The sequence below is a fragment of the Hypomesus nipponensis genome, chromosome 7 (genome assembly GCF_054491055.1).
Source record: "Hypomesus nipponensis isolate SF chromosome 7, ASM5449105v1, whole genome shotgun sequence".
Lineage (NCBI taxonomy): Eukaryota > Metazoa > Chordata > Actinopteri > Osmeriformes > Osmeridae > Hypomesus > Hypomesus nipponensis.
Window position 1 is genome coordinate 2,947,501 of NC_140367.1, and position 25,000 is coordinate 2,972,500.

The 25,000-nt window shown below is 51.6% G+C and overlaps 1 protein-coding gene across 1 annotated transcript in view; it reads right to left on the minus strand.

Annotated features, from left to right (window-relative positions):
- The window catches only part of camk1da (calcium/calmodulin-dependent protein kinase 1Da), a 39,852-nt gene that overhangs the window by 10,238 nt on the left and 4,614 nt on the right, over positions 1–25,000 (minus strand). The window contains 4 exon segments of the mRNA XM_084701360.1: positions 1,629–1,755; positions 2,351–2,489; positions 8,361–8,435; positions 11,189–11,320. Of these exon segments, the coding sequence (XP_084557486.1) occupies positions 1,629–1,755; positions 2,351–2,489; positions 8,361–8,435; positions 11,189–11,320 (473 nt within the window).

Consider the following 25,000-nt stretch of genomic DNA (forward strand, 5'->3'; position numbering starts at 1 on the left):
GAGGGATGGGAGGGGGAGGGGGGAGGGGATCACCAGGATCAGACCATTTAAAGTCAAAGTCCTGGAGTTGGTACAGATCCCAAACACAGTGTGTGCGTGTATGTGTGAGTGTGTGTTTGTGTGAGAGTGAGTGAGTGATTGTGTGTGAAAGACAATCACTGTGGAGTCCTTCCATTGTAGACACTGAGCTGTAAATAGCTGTGAGTCAGCTATCCTCAGCCCCACTTGAAAACACGTAAATACAAATACACGGATATGAATACATGTAAGTCCATCTAACTGCTGGCCTTGGTCTGTCACATCGTCAATCTGATTGACTACCAGGCCACACGCCAGCCATAAAGGATCTGTCATGTAATCAGAGTACAACATCTGTGTCTCATGTTCAACACACACACACACACACAAACAGCAAAAACAAACACACACACACACACACACAAACAGAAAAAACAAACACAAACACACACACACACACAGCCATGTCTCTACATCCCTGTCTGCCACAGACATGACAGACCCTGGCATGCCTCTTGGCCCAGACGAACTGCACCCCACCCACTACTGTCACTGGGTACACACTGGGTAGCAGCTAGGGGGGGACTGGGGGGGGGACTGGGGGGGGATTACTGCTGGGGGTGGGCACTGGGGGGGGGATTACTGCTGGGGGTGGGCACTGGGGGGGGGGGTGATTACTGCTGGGGGTGGGCACTGGGGGGGGGGTGATTACTGCTGGGGGTGGGCACCGGGGGGGGGATTACTGCTGGGGGTGGGCACTGGGGGTGGGGGGTACCTGTTGGGGGTGGGCACTGGGGGGGGGGGATTACTGCTGGGGGTGGGCACTGGGGGGGGGGGGATTCTGCTGGGGGTGGGCACCGGGGGGGGGATTCTTACTGTGGGGGTGGGCACTGGGGGGGGGGGGGATTACTGCTGGGGGTGGCACTGGGGGGGGGGAGGATTACTGCTGGGGGTGGGCACTGGGGGGGGGGATTACTGCTGGGGGTGGGCACTGGGGGGGGGGGGGATTACTGCTGGGGGTGGGCACTGGGGGGGGGGTACCTGCTTGGGGGTGGGCACTGGGGGGGGGATTACTGCTGGGGGTGGGCACTGGGGGGGGGGGATTACTGCTGGGGGTGGGCACTGGGGGGGGGATTACTGCTGGGGGTGGGCACTGGGGGGGGGGTGCTTGGGGGTGGGCGCTGAGGGAGGGGGTGCCTGGGGGTGGGCACTGGGGGGGGGATTACTGCTGGGGGTGGGCACTGGGGGGGGGGATTACTGCTGGGGGTGGGCACCGGGGGGGGAGGGCATTACTGGGGGCAGTCTCAGTCAGCCTGTAATAGACCCCATCCTGCAGGATGTGTGTATGTGAACTGCACACTGATGGACTCCTCTTACACACACACACACAATAGTGCAGTGCGCATTCACACTGATCTCACGGTGAATCCCCAAGAACCGCGAAGATCACAAAATACAAACGGCAGTAGAAAAGATTGGTTTATATGTCATCCGTTTCTGTTTCCCAGACAGCTGTCGCAGAGTCACGGTCACTAAGCCATGTGGACCATGACGAGCAGATCAGCTGGTTGGTTAGTGGACTACAGGAACTATGAGGTGGACTACCTTACCCACGTATCCCGGCGTGCCACAGGCTGTGGACATGACATCACCGCTCCCCTCCATCTTGGAAAGACCAAAGTCGCTGATCATGATCTTGGATTCATCCTGGGGGTTGAAATACAGCAGGTTCTCTGGCTGCAGGAAGTGTGCAGGGCAGGAAGGAGGAAGAGGGGGCAAAGAAAATAGACAGGGGGGGAAGGGAGGGGTAGGAGGAGACAGAGTGAGACAGACCAGTAAGACATTCTATTAGTTTGTAAAAGTTCCTCTGTTAAGATTCTTTAACCCCTCCTCCACTCTCACCCCCCTCCTCCACTCTCAGCCCCCTCCTCCACCCTCACCCCCTCCTCCACTCTCACCCCCTCCTCCACCCTCAACCCCCTCCTCCACCCCACCCCCCACCCCCCCTGCCTGTCTGTGTTTTCCCAGAAGCCCCGGCATGTTCCGACCCGCTGAGCAGAGTAAATCACCAGCGCATGCCACCCCTCACAGCAGTGCATCATGGGTCATGACCCTCAGGACGAGCATGCTCAGACACCCCAGCAGGGGGCGGGGCAAGAAGGTTCACGTTGTGTGTATTTGTGTGTGTGTGCACGCGCGTGTGTGTGTTAGAGATGGAGTCTCAAGATCTTGGTCAAGGTCTTAAGATGGTATGTGTGTGTGTGTCTGTGCTGAAGCCGTTTGGGTGTGTGTGCTGAAAGTGTGTGTGTGTGTGTGTGTGTGCCACAGTCACCTTCAGGTCTCTGTGGACGATGCCCATCTTGTGCAGGTAGTTGACTGCATCCAGAACCTGTCTGATGAGGGTGCTGGCATCCTTCTCTGTGTAGAAGCCCTTCTCCACGATACGGTCAAACAACTCCCCCCCAGACACCCTACATACGAGGGGGCAGTTAACACAGGAAACACACACACACTGACAGAGTGAGAGAAAGAGTGAGTGAGAGACAAAGGGAGCTAAGAGATTAGAGACGGGTGAGAGGAATTAGAGAGAGAAGATAAGGGGGGAGAGAGAGAGAGAGAGAGAGAGAGAGAGAGAGAGAGAGAGAGAGAATGACAGATGTTCAGCAGTGGAAGAGAGAGACATTGAGTGCTAAGTCTGCCCTCTTGCTTTATGACTGGAGCCCAAATTAGAGGCTTTTAAACTGTGGGCTGCCCCTCAGGCTGCAGGCGGTACATTCCCCTGCTAGCCCTGGATAAGCATCTCATCTCTCATCCCATCTCTCAATGTTCTTGTTCTCTCTCTCAATGTTTCTGTCCTTATCTCTGTATAACTCTCTCTCTCTTTATCTCTGAGGAGTCTGAGACTGTGTGTGTGTGTGTGTTTGACTTCATGTTCCAGCACGAGGTGGGTTAGAGATGGAAGAAGGAGGGAGGAGAGAGAGAGAGAGAGATGGGGGAGGGAGGAGAGAGAGATGGGGGAGGGAGGAGAGAGAGATGGGGGAGGGAGGGAGGGAGAGAGAAGAGAGAGGTGGGGGAAGGATGGAGGAGAGAGAGAGAGAAGATGGGGGAGGGAGAAGAGAGAGAGAGATGGGGGAGGGAGGAGGGAGGAGAGAGAGATGGGGGAGGGAGAAGAGAGAGAGTTGGGGGAGGGAGAGAGAGGGAGGAGAGAGAGAGATGGGGGAGGGAGGGAGGAGAGAGAGATGGGGGAGGGAGGGAGGAGGAAGAGAGAAGAGAGAGGTGGGGGAGGGAGAGAGTGGGGGAGGGAGGAGAGAGAAGAGAGGTGGAGGAGGGAGGGAGAGAGAGAGAGAGATGGGGGAGGGAGAGAGAAGAGAGGTGGAGGAGGGAGAGAGAGAAGAGAGGTGGAGGAGGGAGGGAGGAGAGAGAGATGAGGGGAGGAATGAGAGAAGGGAGGAGAGATATGAGAGTTGGAGGAGGGAGGGAGGGAGAGAGAGTTGGGAGAGGGAGGAGAGAGAAGAGAGGTGGAGGAGGGAGGGAGGAGAGAGAGATGAGGGGAGAAATGAAGGGAGGAAGGAGAGATATGAGAGTTGGAGGAGGGAGGGAGGAGAGAGAAGAGAGAGATGGGGGAGGGAGGGAGAGAAAGATGAGAGAGATGGGGGAGGGAGGAGAAAGATGAGAGAGAGATGGGGGAGGGAGGAGAAAGATGAGAGAGAGATGGGGAAGGGAGGGAGAGAGAAAAAGGGGTGTGGGGGGAAACGAGACCGATACAGGGAGAGAAACAATATTGTGTAGCAGAGAGACCAAGTATTCAGATACACAGCTCCCTCTCCTGGTTTAGAGTGTCTCTCTAGTCCATGTACAACGTGCCATACTGTGTACACCATACTATATACTGTGTACACCATACTATATACTGTGTACACCATACTATATACTGTGTACACCATACTCTATACTGTGTACATCATACTATATACTGTGTACACCATACTCTATACTGTGTACATCATACTATATACTGTGTACATCATACTATATACTGTGTACATCATACTATATACTGTGTACACCATACTATATACTGTGTACACCATACTATATACTGTGAACACCATACTCTATACTGTGTACACCATACTATATACAGTGTACATCATACTATATACTGTGTACATCATACTATATACTGTGAACACCATACTCTATACTGTGTACACCATACTATATACTGTGTACATCATACTATATACTGTGTACATCATACTATATACTGTGTACATCATACTATATACTGTGTACACCATACTATATACTGTGTACATCATACTCTATACTGTGAACACCAGCCATTCCCGACCTGTCCCACTTTAAGGGCCACTTGCATAGATCTAACACATCCGTTCACTTAATTTGAACTTATCACATGTTTAACAACAGCACAGGAGCCAAACTCTGGAAGCAAATCAGTGACAATGTTGGGAATTTTAAAAGGCATTGAATACTTCGTAACACCATCGAATTTGTTGTTTTGCGCCTGCTTAATGTGTGTGTGTGCGCACATATGTCACTTTGTGTGTGAGTGCATGTGTGTATGTCCATGTGTGTGTGAGTGTGTATGTCCGTGTGTGTGCAGGGTGTGTGTGTATGTGGGTCTTCCCTCTCAAGGACAGATGGTTGCTGCAGGAACCAGAGGGGGAGCTGTCCTCCTCCTGTCTTCCTGTAGAGGGCGCTGTGTCCACAGCCACTAACCACAGCCCAACGGAACCCAGAACAGCTACAACCCTTCCTTTCACCCACTCACTCCCTATACAGATCTAGGATCTAGACTACAAATCCCATTCCAAACGGGAATCCCATTGACACCATAAACTGACAGATCAGTGAAAGAAGGAAATCCAGTTGAGCAGCCTGATTTGAGTTCTGATTGGATACCTATAAATGCTACACATGTATGCAGATGAAGTGCAGCACAGTCAGTTAGCTAGACCTCACAATTAAGGTCTGGGGAAGTAGCCATACAGACACACACACACGCACGCACGCACACGCACACGCACACACACAGACTCACACAGATACACCCTTGCACACACACAGAGAAACACACATACACAATGTGAATCTGGGGGGCATCGTCACAGTGACAGATCAAATTAGAGCTTGTGGAAAGTTAAATTCTAATGAAGTTCCTTAAAAAAAGACGGCAAATTAATTGCTAATCCACCCCTCACTCACACCCTACTGACTCCCTCTCTCTCTCTCTCCCTCTCTCCTTCTCTCTCTCCCTTTCCCTCTCTTTCTCTCCCTCTTTCTCTCTTTGTAGACGACAAAGACTCATGTTATTTTCCAGGGGATGGGCATGGCTGGGAATGACAAGCAAAAACCATAGGAGACCTACACACAGATGCACGTAATCATGCAAACACACACACACCAGACGGTGGGAATAATAGCGTGCTGGCTGGTGACGAAAGAGCCAGGCCACCAGGCTGCAGGGTTGCATAATGCTTCTGTCTCTCTCCTACATTTATATTTAGTCATTTAGCAGACACTCTTATCCAGAGCGACTTACAGTAAGTACAGGGACATTCCCCCCTCAAGGCAAGTAGGGTGAAGTGCCTTGCCCAAGGACACAACAACATTTGGTATGGCAGGGAATCGATCCGGCAACCTTCTGATTACTAGCCCGACTCCCTCACCGCTTATCCATCTGACTCCCATCTACTTTCCTGTCGTGTTCTCGTTCCCAGTCTCTCCCTCTCTCCTCGTCTAAAAACAGTATTGAGCTGTTCTTTTATCTGTGTAATCTGAGTTGTGTGGAGAGGGGAAACTGGGCTGAGGGCCCTCTGATGGGCCAGTCTCTGTGATGTTGCTACGGAACAACAAAATAAGGAGCCACATGAGGCAGGGTTACATGAAGCAGTTACATGGTGGCAGAGCGACACGGAGGCAGGGTTACATGGTGGCAGAGCCACATGGAGGCAGGGTTACATGAGGCAGTTACATGAGGCAGTTACATGAGGCAGAGCGACATCAAGGCAGGGTTACATGAGGCAGTTACATGAGGCAGTTACATGAGGCAGAGCGACATGGAGGCAGGGTTACATGAGGCAGTTACATGAGGCAGTTACATGAGGCAGTTACATGAGGCAGAGCGACATGGAGGCAGAGCGACATGGAGGCAGGGTTACATGAGGCAGTTACATGAGGCAGTTACATGAGGCAGTTACATGAGGCAGAGCGACATGGAGGCAGAGCGACATGGAGGCAGAGCGACATGGAGGCAGGGTTACATGAGGCAGAGCTACACGAGGTAGATACATGGTACAGTATTATACCTCACTCTCTTCTCATCAGTTGTTAAGGATCAGGTCTCTCCTGCACATAAGCCCTGCTGTCTGGTGATCTATCCACCTCTCACCCTTCCTCTACTCTTTCTCTCTCCCGCCATCTCTATCTATTTCTCTGTCTTCTTTCTCTCTCCATCACCCTTTATTGGCGTTACATCATAAACCAAATACATCAGAGGCCAATCTAGATGATAAAATGATCCTCTGGGAATGGAATTCAATCTAATTTCTCTCTTCCTCCCCATCCCTCCCTTTCTCTCCCTCTCTTTCCTAATCAACACCCTCGCCATCCATCTCCCCCTCTCTCCATCTCTTCGCCACAGTGTTCCTTTGGAGTCCTCGGAGCAGACCGGGTCTGGGTGATGTTTGGCTGGGTATCGCCTCCGACGGGAGGGCTTTTATCACGACTCAGATTGAAGCATCAGGCTAGACCTGACTAACTGATCACAGACAGATCAGACATGACCTGTCAAATTCGGAGCACAGGGAGGGTTTCATCACACCAGCCCTGTCAGCACAGATCACAACTTAGAGGATTATTTATATTCAGTCTTGGAGTGTGTCTGTCTGTGTGTGTGTGTGTGCGTGTTTGTTAGGCAGGAGTTAAGCTATACTTTCCCAACTCTCACTTCTTGCTTAAGACAACACCCTGACTTAACAGGACGAAACAGAACCTTTTAGCACGCTAGCTTCACTGCAGCACCTGTGCGATTAGAAGTAGTCGATACTGATAACCTGCTAAGTGGACACACTAACAGACTAGTCACGGTGATGTCACAGAGGGGGTGAACTTTGACATCTGTAACCGTGCTAACGGAACCTCGTCACCGAACACCTGAGGCCTTCAGAGAAGCTTCGGTCACCTTCCGGGGGTGTAGATGGGAAGGGGGCGGGGGGTGAGGTGAGGAGGAGAGAGATGAGGAGGCGAGGAGAGAGGTGAGGGGTGAAGGAGAGAGGTGAGGGGTGAAGGAGAGAGGTGAGGGGTGAAGGAGAGAGGTGAGGGGTGAAGGAGAGAGGTGAGGGGTGAAGGAGAGAGGTGAGGGGTGAAGGAGAGAGGTGAGGGGTGAAGGAGAGAGGTGAGGGGTGAAGGAGAGAGGTGAGGGGTGAAGGAGAGAGAAGGAGAGAGGAAAGATGGTGAGAGAAGTGAGGAGACAGTGGTGACCTGAGGTGTAAACAGATGGGAGACAGGAGGGGTGAGAGAGGGCTGAGGGAGGGAGGAGAGGAGAAGGTACAGGAAGACTAACAGAAAGGAAAGGTGAGAGGAAAGAGGGTTAGGAGAGAGGTGGGGGAGGGAAAGAAGCCAGGAGGAAAGTGAAGGGGTAAAAATGAAGAGAGAGGGAGAATGGCACCCGTGTCTCCACTACCATAAGTTAAAACTAAGTTAAAAGTATCCCACTGCAACGAGCACACATAATATGGTTAGATCAATATGATATATGTAACTGATTCCAATGCAGAATCCACGTGACTAGGTTAGCGTGTTGCATAGCAATAATCTGTCTTATTAATGTTCATACATTACTGCAGCACTCATGGGGCCCACTTCAGGTCTTATGCCTTCTTCAGCCCTCCATCTTAGTGACGATTTAATTGGAGTAATGAGGGCTTAGCGTCTGTAAGAGTGTGTGTGTGTGTGTGTGTGCAGGGTAGTGTGTGCTTGCGTGTGTGTGTGTGCACGCATGTGTGGTAGAGCTTAAACTGTCACCCCTGGTTCAGTCACCACCACAAGCAGTCTGATTAAAGTATCAGTATGAAAGAGAGAGAGAAAGATATACAGAGAGAGATAGCTGCCTACAGGGAGAGAGAGAGACAGAGAGAGACAGAGAGAGAGAGAGAGAGAGAGAGAGAGAGAGAGAGAGAGAGAGAGAGAGAGAGAGAAGAGAGAGAGATAGAGAGATAGTTGCCTACAGAGAGAGAGAGAGAGAGAGGGGGGAGAGAGAGGAGATCCAGTTAAGAGAGAGGTGTGGTGTTGGTGTGTGTCTGGCAGATACTCACAGCTGCATAATCAGGTAGAGATGGTTGGAGCTCTCATATATATCTTCCAGGGCCACGATGTTCTCGTGCTGGATCCTGGGAACACAGATCAGACACACAGGACATTCACATCCAGTCCTGTACAGCTACACACCTGTACAGCTACACACACCAAAGATCATCCTATCTTCATATCCATCCTGTTTCAAGCTCTCCATCTTCTCCTCCTCCTTCCTCCTCCTGATTCCTCTTTCAACCCCTCCATCTTCCCATCTTAAACCCCAGATCAGTATCTGCCCAATACCGCTCTTGCCATGGTTACGGCTCGTCACCCAGGGAGAGCACACACAGGGGATATGCGTGTGGAGTGTGTGTGTGTGAGGTCTGTGTGTGTGTGCGTGTGTGTGCGCGTGTGTGTGTGAGGTGTGTGTGCGTGTGTGTTTGTGTGCGTGTGTGAGGTGTGTGTGTGTGTGTGCAGGTGTGTGTGTGGGGTGTGGGTGTGTGTGCGTGTGTGAGGTGTGTGTGGGTGAGAGGATACTAATCTGTGCAGCTGACCTCTTCACAATGGCAATCTGCCCAATGACGTTAGCGCAGCGGGAATAATATGCACACACGCACGCGAGCACACACACACACACACACACTGTCAGAAAAGGTGGGGAGTTCAGAGCATCCATTCTGAGGTCTGATCACTGATGGTGGTGGATGCAGCGGAGCATAGACTGGCACCCCCACACACACACACCCACACACACACACACCCACACACACACACCCACACACACACCCACACACACACCCACACACACACACACACACACACACACACACACACCCACACACACCCACACCCACACCCACACACACCCCCACACACACACACCCACACACACACACCCCCACACACACACACCCACACACACACACACCCACACCCACACCCACACCCACACACACACGGTCTCTGGTCTGCATAGTGGATGCCTGCCCTGGGCTTAGCAGGATAGAGTGTTTACCTGCCGTCTCTACGGGCAGCAGACAGAAGGGATCTTCTCCTCTGGACCCTGGCAGGCTCTGATTGGTAGATCTAATCCTTCACAGACCAGGGACACGACCAGAACAATGCCCTCAAACACACGGGGCCAGGGCTGGGACTGATCTGTTTAAACCTTGCATTGCGTGTTACTGACCGTGTGTGTGTGTGTGTGTGTGTGTGTGTGTGGTAGTGTCCTTGTGGTAGTGTGTGTGTGTGTGTGTCGCTCAGAGAGCCCTGAGGATGGCAGACCAACAGGACCAGAATAAACCAGGGGAGAGTGGGCAGAGACTGTGGCACGACACATCATCACTATATCATGAGGGGGGGGAAAGAGAGAATTAGAAAGAGAGAGAAAGATGGAAAGAGAGGGAGCAATAGAAGAGTGAGAGGAGAAAAAAAGAGGGAAAGAGCGAGAAAGAAAAAGACAGAAAGATTGCAACACTTCCTGGTAACCCTGAAGAGGCGTGGCTCTGCACGGCTATAAGTCGGCCAGGTTAAACCTGTCAATCACTTGGTTGCCAGGCAACGCTGACAGAGGCAGAAAACTGAAGGACAAAGGAATTGAATGGGAGGAGCTAGTCGAATTGAACCACGCCCCCTGCACTGACTGACGCACTATGACCCTACATCACTGCCCCACCCCCTATCCCTCCAATCACAGAGCAGGAACACACTCTGGTACACTGACATTCACCTATAGTCTGCATCACGCTCACTGCGTGCGTCACGCGGTCAAATCCTGAGGGACGCAAACGTTTCGATAAACACAAGCTCACGTTCACGCATACACACAAGCACACACACAAGCATTCTGTAAGGGGATAATACGGTAATCTCTGGTAACCTGTGTGTGTGTGTGTGTGACCTCCCCCGTCACACTGCTGCTGTAGAGGAGCCTGCTGGGAGCTGCTCAGACACCTGGAGAGTTCACCTGGCCGCCCGCTCTGACCCCGCCCCCTCACCACACGTCTCTTCCTGCTCTGACCCCGCCCCTCACCACACGTCTCTTCCTGCTCTGACCCCGCCCCCTCACCACACATCTCTTCCTGCTCTGACCCCGCCCCTCACCACACGTCTCTTCCTGCTCTGCACCCCGCCCCTCACCACACGTCTCTTCCTGCTCTGACCCCGCCCCTCACCACACGTCTCTTCCTGCTCTGACCCCGCCCCTCACCACACGTCTCTTCCTACTCTGACCCCGCCCCTCACCACACGTCTCTTCCTGCTCTGACCCCGCCCCTCACCACACATCTCTTCCTGCTCTCTACCCCGCCCCCTCACCACACATCTCTTCCTGCTCTGACCCCGCCCCCTCACCACACGTCTCTTCCTGCTCTGACCCCGCCCCTCACCACACGTCTCTCCCTGCCCTGACCCCGCCCCCTCACCACACGTCTCTTCCTGCTGGGTGACAGAGCGGGGTGACAGAGAGCAGAGGACCACATCCCCGTTCTCTTGACATGAGGGACAAGTGAAGCCAGGACGCCCTCCTTGCAGACACACGCTCAACAGAGATATGTTCTCTGGTGTTGATAGGCAGCCGTGAAAGTCACTGTTGAGTGGGGGGGTGGGGGCCGGGGGCCGGGGAGGGGGGGGGGAGGGCGTGGGAGGAGATGAAAGTGGCGGTTTGTTTTGGTCTGGGCTGCTGTAGGCTGAGGTTTCAACATGTCCGAGGGGGGAAAAAACCGACAACACAGAAGTAAAGGGTAGCGGGCGATCCGTTTCCACGGTAACAGAGGGGCGTGTGTGGAGATGTAAGGGAGGGGAGGAGGAAGGGGAGTGATGAGGGCGGGGCCTGGACGAAGAGACTCACTTGCGGAGGACGGCGATCTCGTTCTCGATGCTGCTCTCCTTCCCCTTCAGAGCCTTCTTGGGGATGCACTTGACAGCAAACATCCGTCCTGTGGCCCTCTCCTGGGCCAACAGCACTTCTGAGAAAGCCCCCCTGGAGAGAGAGGCATGGGGAGGGGGAGAGAGGAGGAGAGGGGAGAGAGAGGAGAGGGGGAGAGAAGGGAGAGAGGGAGAGAGGAGAGGGGGAGGGAGAATGGAGAAGAGGAGAGAGGAGAGAGAGGAGAGAGAGAAGAGAGAGGAGAGAGGAGAGAGGAGAAGGGGAGAGAGGGGGGAGAGAGGAGAGAGAGGAGAGGGGGAGAGAGGGGGGCAGAGAGGAGAGAGAGGAGAGAGAGGAGAGGGGGAGAGAGGGGGAGAGAGGAGAGGGGGAGGGAGAGGAGAGAGAAAGAGAGGCATGCGGAGGTGGAGAGAGAGGAGAGAGAGGAGAGGGGGAGAGAGGAGGGGGAGAGAGAGGAGAGGGGGAAAGAGGAGGGGGAGAGAGAGGAGAGGGGGAGAGAGGAGGGGGAGAGAGAGGAGGGGGAGAGAGAGGAGGGGGAGAGAGAGGAGAGGGGGAGAGAGGAGGGGGAGAGAGAGGAGGTGGAGAGAGAGGAGAGAGAGGAGAGGGGGAGAGAGGAGGGGGAGAGAGAGGAGAGGGGGAAAGAGGAGGGGGAGAGAGAGGAGAGGGGGAAAGAGGAGGGGGAGAGAGAGGAGGGGGAGAGAGAGGAGGGGGAGAGAGAGGAGAGGGGGAAAGAAGGGGGGAGAGAGAGGAGAGGGGGAAAGAGGAGGGGGAGAGAGAGGAGAGGGGGAGAGACAAGGAGAGGAGGGATAGACAGAGATAGGGAAGGGAAGGGATGGATATATATTAATTGCATTATTGTTTATTATTATCCTGTAACAAGAGGTTGAAAGAGAGTGGTGGAGAGTGGATAATTCACTGCTGTCTGATCATTCAGTTATAGGTTGTTCACCTGAGAGACTTTAACCACACACTCATTGAATTAGCTTCCATCTCCCCCCTCTCTCCCCCTCTCTCCCCCTCTCTCCCCCTCTCCCCCTCTCTTCCATCTCCCAATTTCCCTCCCTCTCCCTGCTTTCCATGTAAACGGTGTGTTCGTCAGTCTGGAAATCTAATTTCCTATCTGGTTGTCCACATACTTTAGCAGACTGCTGGTGTGTTACTATGTCAATCAATAAGACATAACCCCCCCCCCTCTCTCCTCCCCTCTCCATTTTTCATAGCTTTAGACACTGCAAGCAATCGCTGCACAAAATGTACCATATTCAAAACAATCTGTATTTGTTTGTTTATTTGATGCATCTATGAAACCGTGTGTGCGTGAGAGAGAGAGAGAGAGAGAGAGACAGAGACAGAGAGAGAAGAGAGAGAGAGAGAGAGAGAGAGAGAGAGAGAGAGAGAGAGAGAGAGAGAGAGAGAGAGACTGTCTGTGTGCGTGTTGGTGTGCATGTGTGAGTTTGTGGTATGGTCCAGATAGCCCTGCAGACATTCAGAAGAACCCATTTACTGATGAAGCCGACCCAACGAACCATCTGTCACACCAGAGTGAAGCACTGAACAACAAAAACAAACGTGTACACACACACACACACACCCTTACCCTAACTCTCTCTGCCTCCACGCTCACTGCCTCCACCCACTCTGCCTCCACGCTCCCTGCCTCCCTCCTCTCTGCCTCCACGCTCACTGCCTCCACCCACTCTGCCTCCACGCTCACTGCCTCCCTCCTCTCTGCCTCCACTCTCTCTGCCTCCACTCTCCTCCCTTTTTCTCCTCGTCTGGAATCTTTCCTTTTTTCTTCATCGTTTTACTCTCCTTACACCCCCTCAAATTTTTTCTCTCTCTTTCTCCCTCTCATTCTCCCTCTCTCTCTCCCTCTCATTCTCTCCCTCTCATTCTCTCTCTCTTCCTCCCTCTCTCTTTCGCACATGCATTCACACATCGTTCACACACCAGGCTGATATCATCAGTGTTGGTGTCTTAATATGAAGAGGATTTATTTTCAATGGCAGAGCCACCACAACACTGATCCACACTTCGTAAACACACACACACACACACACACACACAACCGCCCTCCCCCACAGCCATGCCCCTTCTGCGGTGATAAAGGCTGCCTAGCGATGACGTCAGCACAGGCAGTGTGGTGATTGGTCCATCCTGTCTCCACTGGAGCAGACCTTTCATTCATGTCTCTCTCCTCGTGTGAATGAGAGAGAGAGAAAACAGAGGGGGGGCAGGGATAAAGAGGTGGGAGGTGGGGGTGATCGGGAAGAGAGAGAACACAACAAAAACACACGCACTCACTCACACACTAACATGCACAAACAGACATGGTGATACACACACTTTGTATCTCCCCTAGTGAACCCTGCTACCCAGGTTGAGCTGAACCAGGTGACACATATCCCCCTAGGCCATCTAAGCCAGCTGGTCCCCCTGCCCAGGGCACGCAAACACACACACACACACACACACATCTGTGTAAGCAGGCGTCCCAGAGGGAACAACAGCAGTTGAACGCTCTCTTTCACACGCGAACACGTCAATATCAACGGCTTAACGACTCTCCACTACAACATGAGAAACAGCCAGAAAAGAGATAGAGGGAGAGAGAGGGAGGATGTAGGTGGTGGGGGAGGGGAGAGAGAGAGGGGGGTGGGGGGTCACAATACTGAATGAACGGAGACGTGAGAATGAACTGAGACAGACAGAAGCTTTGAATGAGGAGACATGATTGTGAGGGGGTGGTTGGGGTCGAGTACGTGTAGGTGTGTGTGTGTGGATGAAAACCACGCGTGGGAGGTTGCTGAGACCTTGATGTTCCCCCTGCTGCAGAACCTGTGTGTGACGGAGTCTCACTGGCCCCGGGATGGAAGGAACACTCAGTGTGTGTGTGTGTCAGATTGATTGGTCTCTCTCTTGAGCATCAGTCCTAGACAGCTTGCTGACAGGTCCTGTTGGTTACCAGAGAGTCAGTTGAATAACGTGGTTCTGGAGCGATCTCCCAACAAACAACCAAGACACACACACTGGAGCAGAGCACGAACACACTGAGGCAGAACACACACACGCACACACACACACACTGCGGGCTGTGAACTACTAACAGTCTCGTCGAGAGGAGGGGTGTGTGTCTGTGAGTGAGTGAGTGTGTAATGTTATTCCCCGGGGAAGGGTTGACAAATTAGACACACATCGTGCATTTCTCCTCTGAAGTGAGAAAGACAGAGAGCTGCTTAGAGAGAGAGACAGAGAGATGGAGCGAGAGGAAGAGACAGAGACAGAGACAGAGACTGAGAGAGAGAGAGAGAGACAGAGACAGAGACAGAGACAGAGAGAGAAGAGGCTTTAGAGACTGAGACTAGAATAGAGTGACAAGGTGACAGTGACTTACTTTCAGATGTCCTGATGAGAAACCTCAGAGCCCCCCCCCCTCCCACACCACACACACACCCTCTCATTCCCAAGGGAACCCCAGGCACACAGTTCTGACTACACAACTCTAATCCTCGCCGCAAAGATCAGGAAAGCATTCTAGAATTCTGATCTTCCACCCCCTACAGTTCACCAGGAGCATTCCTCCTGCATCACCGCTGCTTCATCAGAGGATGAGAGCAGGGGAGGAGAGTGCACAGACACAATCACACCTCCGTCCTGCGGAAGCCTTTTGGAGCACAAGACAAAACGACACGTTCTGCTGGTGGTTTAAAGGAAGAAAGGGGCTCGTGAACGGCATTTCAACTGAAACGTCGGCTCCTTTGTGGAAGTGTGATTTGGAACTGAACAATGCAAGGGAACACACGCACCTACATGCACATATTATTTCTTGCTCTTCCATTCACACACACACACACACACACACACACACACACACACGTCAGCAACTGGGTCCTTGGTCTAGGGGAGTCAGTCTGATCAATTACCATTTTAATCAAATATAAGAACGTGGCGTTTGCTAGCGTTTTGCTAGTGTCAGTGGAGCCTGACCACGGAACACCCCACACAACCACGGAGAGGGAGAGGGGGAGGGAGAGGGGGAGAGAGGGGGAGAGAGAGGGGGAGGGGGAGGGGGAGGGAGAGAGAGAGAGATAACCAAACACCCTAGAGGAGCCTGATAATGACAGAGCATGGACAAGGACAATTATACACCGCATAGCAGACGTCATCCCTGAGCTAGACACACACACACACACACACACATTTTGGGATTAGGTTAGAGTTGATTGTAGAATGGAGGGAGGAGCAGAGAAAGTGAAAGGAAAAGAAGAGGGGGGAGAAAGGGATTAAAGAAAAGAAATAACAGGCATGGGGAGAACTAAGCAAGATGTGGCAAGAAGGATGAAAGCGAGAAGAAGAGATGTAGAGTTGATGAGAGAGAAGAAGAAGAGATGTAGAGTTGATGAGAGAGAAGAAGAAGATATGTAGAGTTGATGAGAGAGAGAAGAAGAGATGTAGAGTTGATGAGAGAGAAGAAGAAGAGATGTAGAGTTGATGAGAGAGAGAAGAAGAGATGTAGAGTTGATGAGAGAGAAGAAGAAGAGATGTAGAGTTGATGAGAGAGAAGAAGAAGAGATGTAGAGTTGATGAGAGAGAGAAGAAGAGATGTAGAGTTGATGAGAGAGAGAAGAAGAGATGTAGAGTTGATGAGAGAGAGAAGAAGAGATGTAGAGTTGATGAGAGAGAAGAAGAAGAGATGTAGAGTTGATGAGAGAGAAGAAGAAGAGATGTAGAGTTGATGAGAGAGAGAAGAAGAGATGTAGAGTTGATGAGAGAGAAGAAGAAGAGATGTAGAGTTGATGAGAGAGAGAAGAAGAGATGTAGAGTTGATGAGAGAGAGAAGAAGAGATGTAGAGTTGATGAGAGAGAGAAGAAGAGATGTAGAGTTGATGAGAGAGAGAAGAAGAGATGAGCTGAGTTCTTGGCAGGTATGAGTGGTAACACCTCTAAATGGTGTCATAGCTAACTGGCTCTGAATCCACACCAAGCAGACTGCTTAGAGGGAGCAGAGGACAGGAGAGAATCACAATAAAAGGAGAAACAGAATTAGCTCAAACAAATGGCTTCAGTCACATTAAACCAACTAAATATATTTTTACGTTAAAGGGTTGAGATATGATTTTGTATTTTAAAGATATATTAGAAGCTGCTTCGGTTCTCTACTCATCTACCATGCTTAATAGGTAACAAAGCAACGACTCCATTTGAAATGACAAAGCAGAATACATTCTGGAATGAGAGACAGAGAAATAGAAGAGATAGACAGAAAACAAAGAGTGGATGTGACAGTGTTCGTTCCTCCAAAAATATCCCTTTTCATGAGGCAGCAGGGACTCTGTTATCATCGTCATCCAAATCCCAGACTTCAGATTAAAATTGTCCCAGATAATCCAGGCCTCTCATAGCCTGTGTCTGGAGAGTTTGTCCTCAAACTCAGATCTCTGCGCTGCTCTGCCCTCTCCAAACACAAACACAAACACACACACACACAAACACACACACACACAGATTAAACCAGTAACTACGGCACATCGCTGACACACACTGTCCTCCTATCGTCTCTGTATCAACTCCACTTACATTTAAAGTGCATCAATTTGCGGAACACTAATGCTGCCTGCTGTCGTTACAAAACTGTATTTATGTGCTACGTTAAGATACTGTATCTAGCTAGCCAATTGTTGTTGTCCTCATATACTGGATGGATAGATGGATGGATGGATGGATGAAGGGATGGGCGATGGGTTGGAGGACTGAGTGATGAGGAGATGGATGCGTGGAAGAACGGATGGGTGGACAGATAGATGGATGAAAGTGTAATAATGGATGTTTTACTCTACAGTCTATTGGCTGTTCTCATCAAGCAGTAGACCACTGAGGTTTTTTTGTTTTTATCTTAGAGGGGATTAAGAACCACCAGAAGGCTCTTGTATGTATGTGTGTATGTGTTAGTGTGTGTATATATGTATGTATGTATGTGTGTATGTGTGTATGTGTGTATGTGTGTGTGTGTGTGTGTGTACATTTAAACAGGCACCTAGCCCAAATCCAACAGCATCACACTCATCCGTGCCTCGTCCACACAACGCCTTTGTTGCCTGGCGTGTGGGCTTAAATAGCACTGTTGCCACGGCAGCAATTAACTGCCAATTATGGTCTGTATTCATGCTTTAAGAGAGGTAGATGTTTCTGAGAGCTGTGGATGTCTGAACAGATACAATGTGTGTGTATTCCACCAGTTGTGTGTCTGTGTGTGTGTGAGTCCAGTTTCAAAGTGACCTTGAGGGGAACAGGATAGCTGGAGACAGAGTCAGATGGCTGACCGATAGGGAATTGGGCTACTAATCAGAAGGTTGGCGGTTCGAATCCCGGCCATACGAAAATGACGTTGTGTCCATGGGCAAGGCATTTCATCGTACTTGCCTCGGGGGGGAATGTCCCTGTACTTACTGTAAGTCGCTCTGGATAAGAGCGTCTGATAAATGACTACATGTAACTTGAGGTGTGTCACATGACTTTCTTCCAGGGCAGCAGAGAAGCACGTCTCTTAGGGCCTGCTGGGTTCAGAGAGGCCCTCAAGAACAAACACCAACACAACACACAGCCCTGTTGCTCAAAATAGCCTCCCTTTGTTCAGTAGTTGTGGTGTATGGAGTGTGTATTGTACGTGTGCATTGTGTACATTCACGTGTTCGACAGCCGATGAGCAGGAGGAGGTGGACACATGCATGCCTCACACACCACGCCTTCTGTGAGCTGTCAATCCACACAGCTTCAGATGAACAGAGCTGTCAAGTCACACACACACACACACACACACATCCATGTTTGTGGAAACATCTGTCATCATCCTCATGTCGTAAAGTCCAACGGTTATGTTTTCCCTCCAAAGACGGTACTGTTGCCATCATTCTGTTTTGTTGCTATGAAGTCTATGGGACCTCGGATAAGTGACAACACGCTTACATTTAGACAGAGGGATAGGGGCTGTCGTTTTTAGAAAGGCAGAGCAGTCCAGCTTAACCTCAATTATATTGGGGGGGGGGGCTCAGGAACGCATCATTTCCTGTTGACCCTGGAAATAAATGAATGAAAAGGCTTGCTGTCCTCCTCCCCTCATCTCACTCCTGCTTTGAGCTTTTCACCGCTGCTCGCGCACGCGCACACGCACACACACACACACACGCACACACACACACACACACACACACACACACACACGAGAGAGATCAAGGTTATCAAAGCGAAAGCGAGAGGTTTTCAAACCACAGTTTCTATCTTCACCATGGTTACGGCGGTGGTGATCATTAGGGACTCGGCCTGTATTTACATATCCACCGCACCATGGAAACCAGCAGGTTAACCTGGAGACACAGCAGAGTCAGTCAACCACATTACTAAATCAATCTGTGGATGTGTGTGTGTGTGTTCCTGAGAGTGAGAGAGAAATACAGAGAGCCAGACTGCGTGTGAGTGCGTGTGTGCTGGTTAAATGGAGGCTACAGCAGGTATTTCCGTGCCACACTGTAGCAGTATTGTGATGAAAGAACAGGGAGAACTTCCAGTGAGGAGATGACTCAGCCTACACACTCACCTGGGTGATTCCCTGGGAAACCCATCGACTTACAACCGCTGATAAGCTTTCTCTCTTTCTCTCACACGCACACACCCTAACCCAACACACTCACACACGCAACAGACATAAACACACACACACCCTGGCTTACAGCTGTGGAAACAATGTGTAATGTGGCAACGGCCCACATGGACCAATCAGCTTTGATCTCAGCTTCTTGCCTCCACCTGCTGAGAGCACGTCATGAGATACACACACACAGGCACGCACGCACACACAGGCACATACACAAACATTCAGTACACACACACACACACACACACACTGGTGTGCCTGGCCTCGCTGTAGGGGGTGGTGAGACTGACTGCAGCTACATGCCCCCCGCTGGCCCTCCACATGGTGTGTGAGAGGGGCTCAGACTAAACGGACACTCCCTGTCAATCACACACACACGGGCTGGGCAACCTGCTAGCCTGTTAGCCTACGCCTACCATCTGGAGGGAGGGAGGGAGGGAGGGAGGGAGAGAGGGAGAGAGGGAGGGAGGGAGGGAGGGAGGGAGGGAGGGAGAGAGGGAGGGAGGGGAGGGAGGGGAGGGAGGGAGGGAGGGAGGGAGGGAGGGAGGGAGGGAGGGAGGGAGGGAGGGAGGGAGGGAGGGAGGGAGGGAGGGAGGGAGGGAGGGAGGGAGGGAGGGGGGAGGGAGGGAGGGAGGGAGGGAGGGAGCAAGAGTATGTGTACTAGATGCCAATAAGCACTATACAAATCTGTCTCTAACCCGCTCTCTTACACACACACACACACACACACGAGTGTTCAGCTTTAACGAAAACCCCAATTAATTCAAAACACAAAACAGAACCTGTTGCTCTGATATACAGTGGCTGACAACCACTGGCAATTATGCTAAGCTTGCTAACAAGGCCATTATAGTGCAGAGCGGGGAGGGGGGGGGGGTGGAGGGGTCTCCTTTGAGTCGGTCATTCATCAGACTCCGGTTCTGATCTCTGCCATGACGCAGACGAACACACACACGAGCAGGGGGCCGTCGACAAGCAGGAGGATGTCCTCTTCTATTCATATCAAGTCCATGTCCAAACTCACCCCCAGATCCCTCCCTCCCTCCCTCCCTCCCTCCCTCCCTCCCTCCCTCCCTCCCTCCCTCCCTCCCTCCCTCCCTCCCTCCCTCCCTCCCTCCCTCCCTCCCTCCCTCCCTCCCTCCCTCCCTCCCTCCCTCCCTCCCTCCCTCCCTCCCTCCCTCCCTCCCTCCCTCCCTCCCTCCCTCCCTCCCTCCCTCCCTCCCTCCCTCCCTGCCTGCCTGCCTGCCTGCCTGCCTGCCTGCCTGCCTGCCTGCCTGCCTGCCTGCCTGCCTGCCTGCCTGCCTCCCTCCCTCCCTCCCTCCCTCCCTCCCTCCCTCCTTCCCTCCCTCCCTCCCTCCCTCCCTCCCTCCCTGCCTCCCTGCCTCCCTGCCTGCCTGCTTGCCTGCCTGCCTGCCTGCCTCCCTGCCTCCCTCCCTGCCTCCCTGCCGCTGGTGTTCTCTCTCTCCTTTTCTCTCTGCCTAACTGCCTCACCTGGGGGGGTAGGGGAGGCAGGCAGAGGCAGGCAGGCAGGCAGGCAGGCAGGCAGGCAGGCAGGCAGGCAGGGAGGCAGGGAGGCAGAGGCAGGCAGGCAGGCAGGCAGGCAGGCAGGCAGGCAGGCAGGCAGGCAGGCAGGGAGGCAGGCAGAGGCAGGCAGGTAGAGACAGGCAGGCAGACACAGGCAGGCAGAGACAGGCAGGCAGACACAGGCAGGCAGAGGCAGGCAGGCAGGAAGAGGCAGAGGCAGGCAGGCAGGCAGAGACAGGCAGGCAGGTTTATGACTGTGTGTGGAAGAGCAGGTTATGGAGTCTGGGTGAGGCAGCTGGATCTGACTGAAGGAGGAAAGAAAAGGAAGATGATACACCCACAGAGAGAAAGAGATGAAGATAAAGACACACAGAAGAAGGAGAAAGACATGAAAGAGAGACAGAAAAGAGATAAGGGTAAAGATAGATGGCAAAGAAAGAAAGAGAGAGAGAGAGAGAGAGAGAGAGAGAGAGAGAGAGAGAGAGAGAGAGAGAGAGAGAGAGAGAGAGAGAGAGAGAGAGAGAGAGAGAGAGAGAGAGAGAGAGAGAGAGAGAGAGAGAGAGAGAGAGAGAGGGAGAAAAAGACGGAGAAAAACAACACCTAAAGGCACTCAAGAGACTTAAAGGAGTAGGTTTATGTGTGCAACCATGACTTTGGCCTCAACTTATCTTTGCAGTGTGTGTGTGTGTGTGTGTGTTATAACAGCAGTTGCTGACCAAGACAGAGACAGAGCCAGTTTGCAGCTCAAGGACAAACTAAATGTCCACCTGGACAACTAGGCCAAGCTATTACTAAAATATATATTCACCGTCTCACACAAACACACAACCTTCTGAAGTAGACTGCTGTCATTGGAAATACAGTGTTTGCAATGAGACTGTGTGTTTCAGTTGTCATTATTGACCTTACTGGCTGACCAACCTTATCCCTGAGGCCTGTATGTTTGTGTGTGTGTGTGTGTGTGTGCGTGTGTGTGTGCGTGCACGTGTACCAGATTGACCTTGAGGTAAATGTATCTCCCTTCACTTATCTGCTGGACCATAGCAATCTCACACCAGCCAGGAACTCTCCAATCACTAACCACAGCACTCTGGATCAGAGTCAGACAGACAGCACTCTGGATCAGAGTCAGACAGACAGCACTCTGGATCAGAGTCAGACAGACAGGACTCTAATCAGAGTCAGACAGACAGCACTCTGGATCAGAGACAGACAGACAGCACTCTAATCAGAGTCAGACAGACAGCACTCTGGATCAGAGTCAGACAGACAGCACTCTGGATCAGAGTCAGACAGAAAGGACTCTAATCAGAGTCAGACAGACAGCACTCTGGATCAGAGACAGACAGACAGCACTCTGGATCAGAGTCAGACAGACAGGACTCTAATCAGAGTCAGACAGACAGCACTCTGGATCAGAGTCAGACAGACAGCACTCTGGATCAGAGACAGACAGACAGCACTCTAATCAGAGTCAGACAGACAGCACTCTGGATCAGAGACAGACAGACAGCACTCTAATCAGAGTCAGACAGACAGCACTCTGGATCAGAGTCAGACAGACAGCACTCATCTCTCTCTCCATTCCTCTCCCTCTGTTTCTCTCTCTCCTTTCCATGGCAACGCTTGGTACTTTCCAGAAGATAAATTGTGCAATTACACACATCAAATAGGCAAATTCGCAATATACAAGCGGATCCACACACAGCTCCACATGGCACGCCCATAGAAGAGACACGGATCCACCCAGGCATATATCCTGGGTGTTTTCCCAGTAAAGAGTAAACTATGTGTTGACTCCGGGGAGAGAACTTACATTTCTGGTAATAACATTCTACAGCTGCTATTGCTTACTTTGACACTGAAAGGTAGAGATAAGGAGATGAGGTACAGAGGAAAGCTTCCAAAATGACACAGAGAGGCAAGGAGTGATTACACAGAAGGAAGAGGAGTGAGGAAAGATATTGTACCGTGAGCCTTAACTAGAAGAAATGGGGATTATAGATTATATATCTATAGGGATTATCAGATCCACTCTGTGGATCTTAATGAAAGAGTTAATACAAAGGTCGGGTCAGGGTGAACAGAGGTAAGTTTCTATATTCTTTTAAGCGCATAGATTGACCCTCTGAGTCATAGTGACCCAAGGATCTCTCTCTTTCCATATAGATGGTACATGATTGTATCTTCCCCTCCAGTCCTCTCCTCACAATCACCCCTATTTGTCAAGTTTCCTCCATTGAGGAAATCTGATTGGCTGTCAGAAGGCAGGAAGTGGTGGTGAGTGGAGCACACTGTTGATAGGGGGTGACAGGCCAGGGAGAAGTGGCCTCCATGGTAACTGTAGAAGCCAGGTCACATCCTGTCCTGGGTGACCCCTGCACACACACAGGGTCAGCCCACCTGTCACTGGGTATGAGAGCAGATCGACGAGGACTGGAGAGAGGAGGAGAGGAAAGGAGGAGAGGTAGAGAGAGAGATGAAGAGGAGAAGATGGAAGGAGGAGGGTGGAGAGAGGGATGAAGAAAGGAGGAGAGGTAGAGAGAGGGATGACGAGGAGAGGAGGGTAAGGAGGAGAGGTAGAGAGAGGGATGAGGAGGAGAGGAGGGAAGGAGGAGAGGTAGAGAGAGGGATGAGAAGGAGAGGAGGGTAAGAGGAGAGGTAGAGAGAGGGATGAGGAGGAGAGGAGGGAAGGAGGAGAGGTAGAGAGAGGGATGAGAAGGAGAGGCGGGTAAGAGGAGAGGTAGAGAGAGGGATGAGGAGGAGAGGAGGGGAAGAGGAGAGGTAGAGAGAGGGATGAGGAGGAGAGGAGGTAAGGAGGAGAGGTAGAGAGAGAGATGAAGAGGAGAGAAGGTAAGGAGGAGAGGTAGAGCGAGGGATGAGGAGGAGAGGAGGGAAGGAGGAGAGGTAGAGAGAGGGATGAGCAGAGGAGAGGAGGTAAGGAGGAGCGGTAGAGAGAGAAACGAGGAAGAGAAGTGGGAAGGAGGAAAGTAGAGAGATGGATGAGCAGAGGAGAAGCACAGGGAAGATTATGGAAGATGAAGAGAAAAACATAAAAACTACACACACACACACACACTGCAGGAACGAAACACTCTACTCTCACCACTGATCTCTACCCTGCTTCAGGAAGTCAAGAGTCAGCCCTCTCCTCATTCTGGCAGAGCTAGGGAAATCCCTGGAACCAGGTTGTACTGGTTATGATTCAACAGAACTCAATTATGCTAAGCAGCTTATGTGGCACTTCCAGTCAGTGGCGGGTTCTGTAGACGTGTTCTCACTTCTGGGTAGGTGGCCTGGCAACCCTATGGCTCTCTATGCCGCTGGGTTAGGGAAGGCTGAGGTAGAGGATGGAGCCATTAAAGGAGGGGTCGGCATGCATGCCACAGGCAGACACAGATCCGGTGGACGGCCAGTCTACCTGGGACACACGGATCTGTAGGATCCAGTGGCTCTCTCCTGATGCCTGCTGCCTGGCCTGACCGATCTACTGAGGACTCACAGACTCACAGAGTCCTCAGTAGAGGGCGTTAGAGAGAGATTACCCTGGGATACCGGCTTGTAGAATGCAGGCAGCTTTTATGTACACACCACCATGAGGGTGGTAAGAATCTGTGTCTGTGTCTTCGTGTTTGTGGTTGCAGGTGTGTCTTTACGCTTATGTGTGTGTGTGTGTGTGTGTGTGTGTGTGTGTGTGTGTGTGTGTGTGTGTGCTGCTAACAAAGCCAACAATGCTGCAGGAAAACAGTTTCTTCAGACGAGAGGCACTATTTACCAAGTCAGTTTCCTCTGTTGCTCCAGATATCCTGGCTGCTGTGACATTCATTTAGTCTGCAATTACACTTTCTCCCTGCAACATCTCCTGAGCCTGGTGGAAACTGTAGCCAAGTGCGCTGTGAGTGAGTGTGTGTGTGTGTGTGTATAGACAAGTGACCATCAGTTGCAATGCATCCCAGTCTTAGTAGCTCATATCCTCCTAGGGATGGGGATGTTGGCAGGCTGGTTGTAACTGTCGAAGCCGACACGATAATGGACGAATGTTTATGATCATAAATACTCACAGCTAAATACTCACAGCTCTGATCGTGAAACATAGGCCGGAATGAGAGTCCACATGTCTGGACCTTCCTGGCAAGCCTGAACAGGCCTGAACAACAGGTACTGAAATAGCCAATCAGGTGGGACACACTCCTCCCTCTTTCCAACAATCCAAGCAGAGGAAATGATGATTTGTTTTTATTAGATCTCAGAGAATATTAAGATGGGAAAAACTGTGGAGAAACATTGACTTCACTTTCCTACTACCGTGGCCAACAACCACTGGTTTGAAAGACTGTGTGTGTGTGTGTGTGTGAGTGTGAGTGTGATTGTGTGCGAGTGTGCGTGTGTGTGTGTGAGCGTGTGTGATTGTGTGTGTGTGTGCGTGTGTGTGAGAGTGTGTGATTGTGTGTGTGTGTGTGTGTGTGCGTGTGTGTGTGTGTGTGAGAGTGTGTGTGATTGTGTGTGTGTCAACCATGGCTACTGAGATACTGTCAAGGTAAATTGAGATTAAATCATTCAGTCCTTATCCAGCCTAAAGTCCCAGGATCTGTTCATGCCAGCAGACG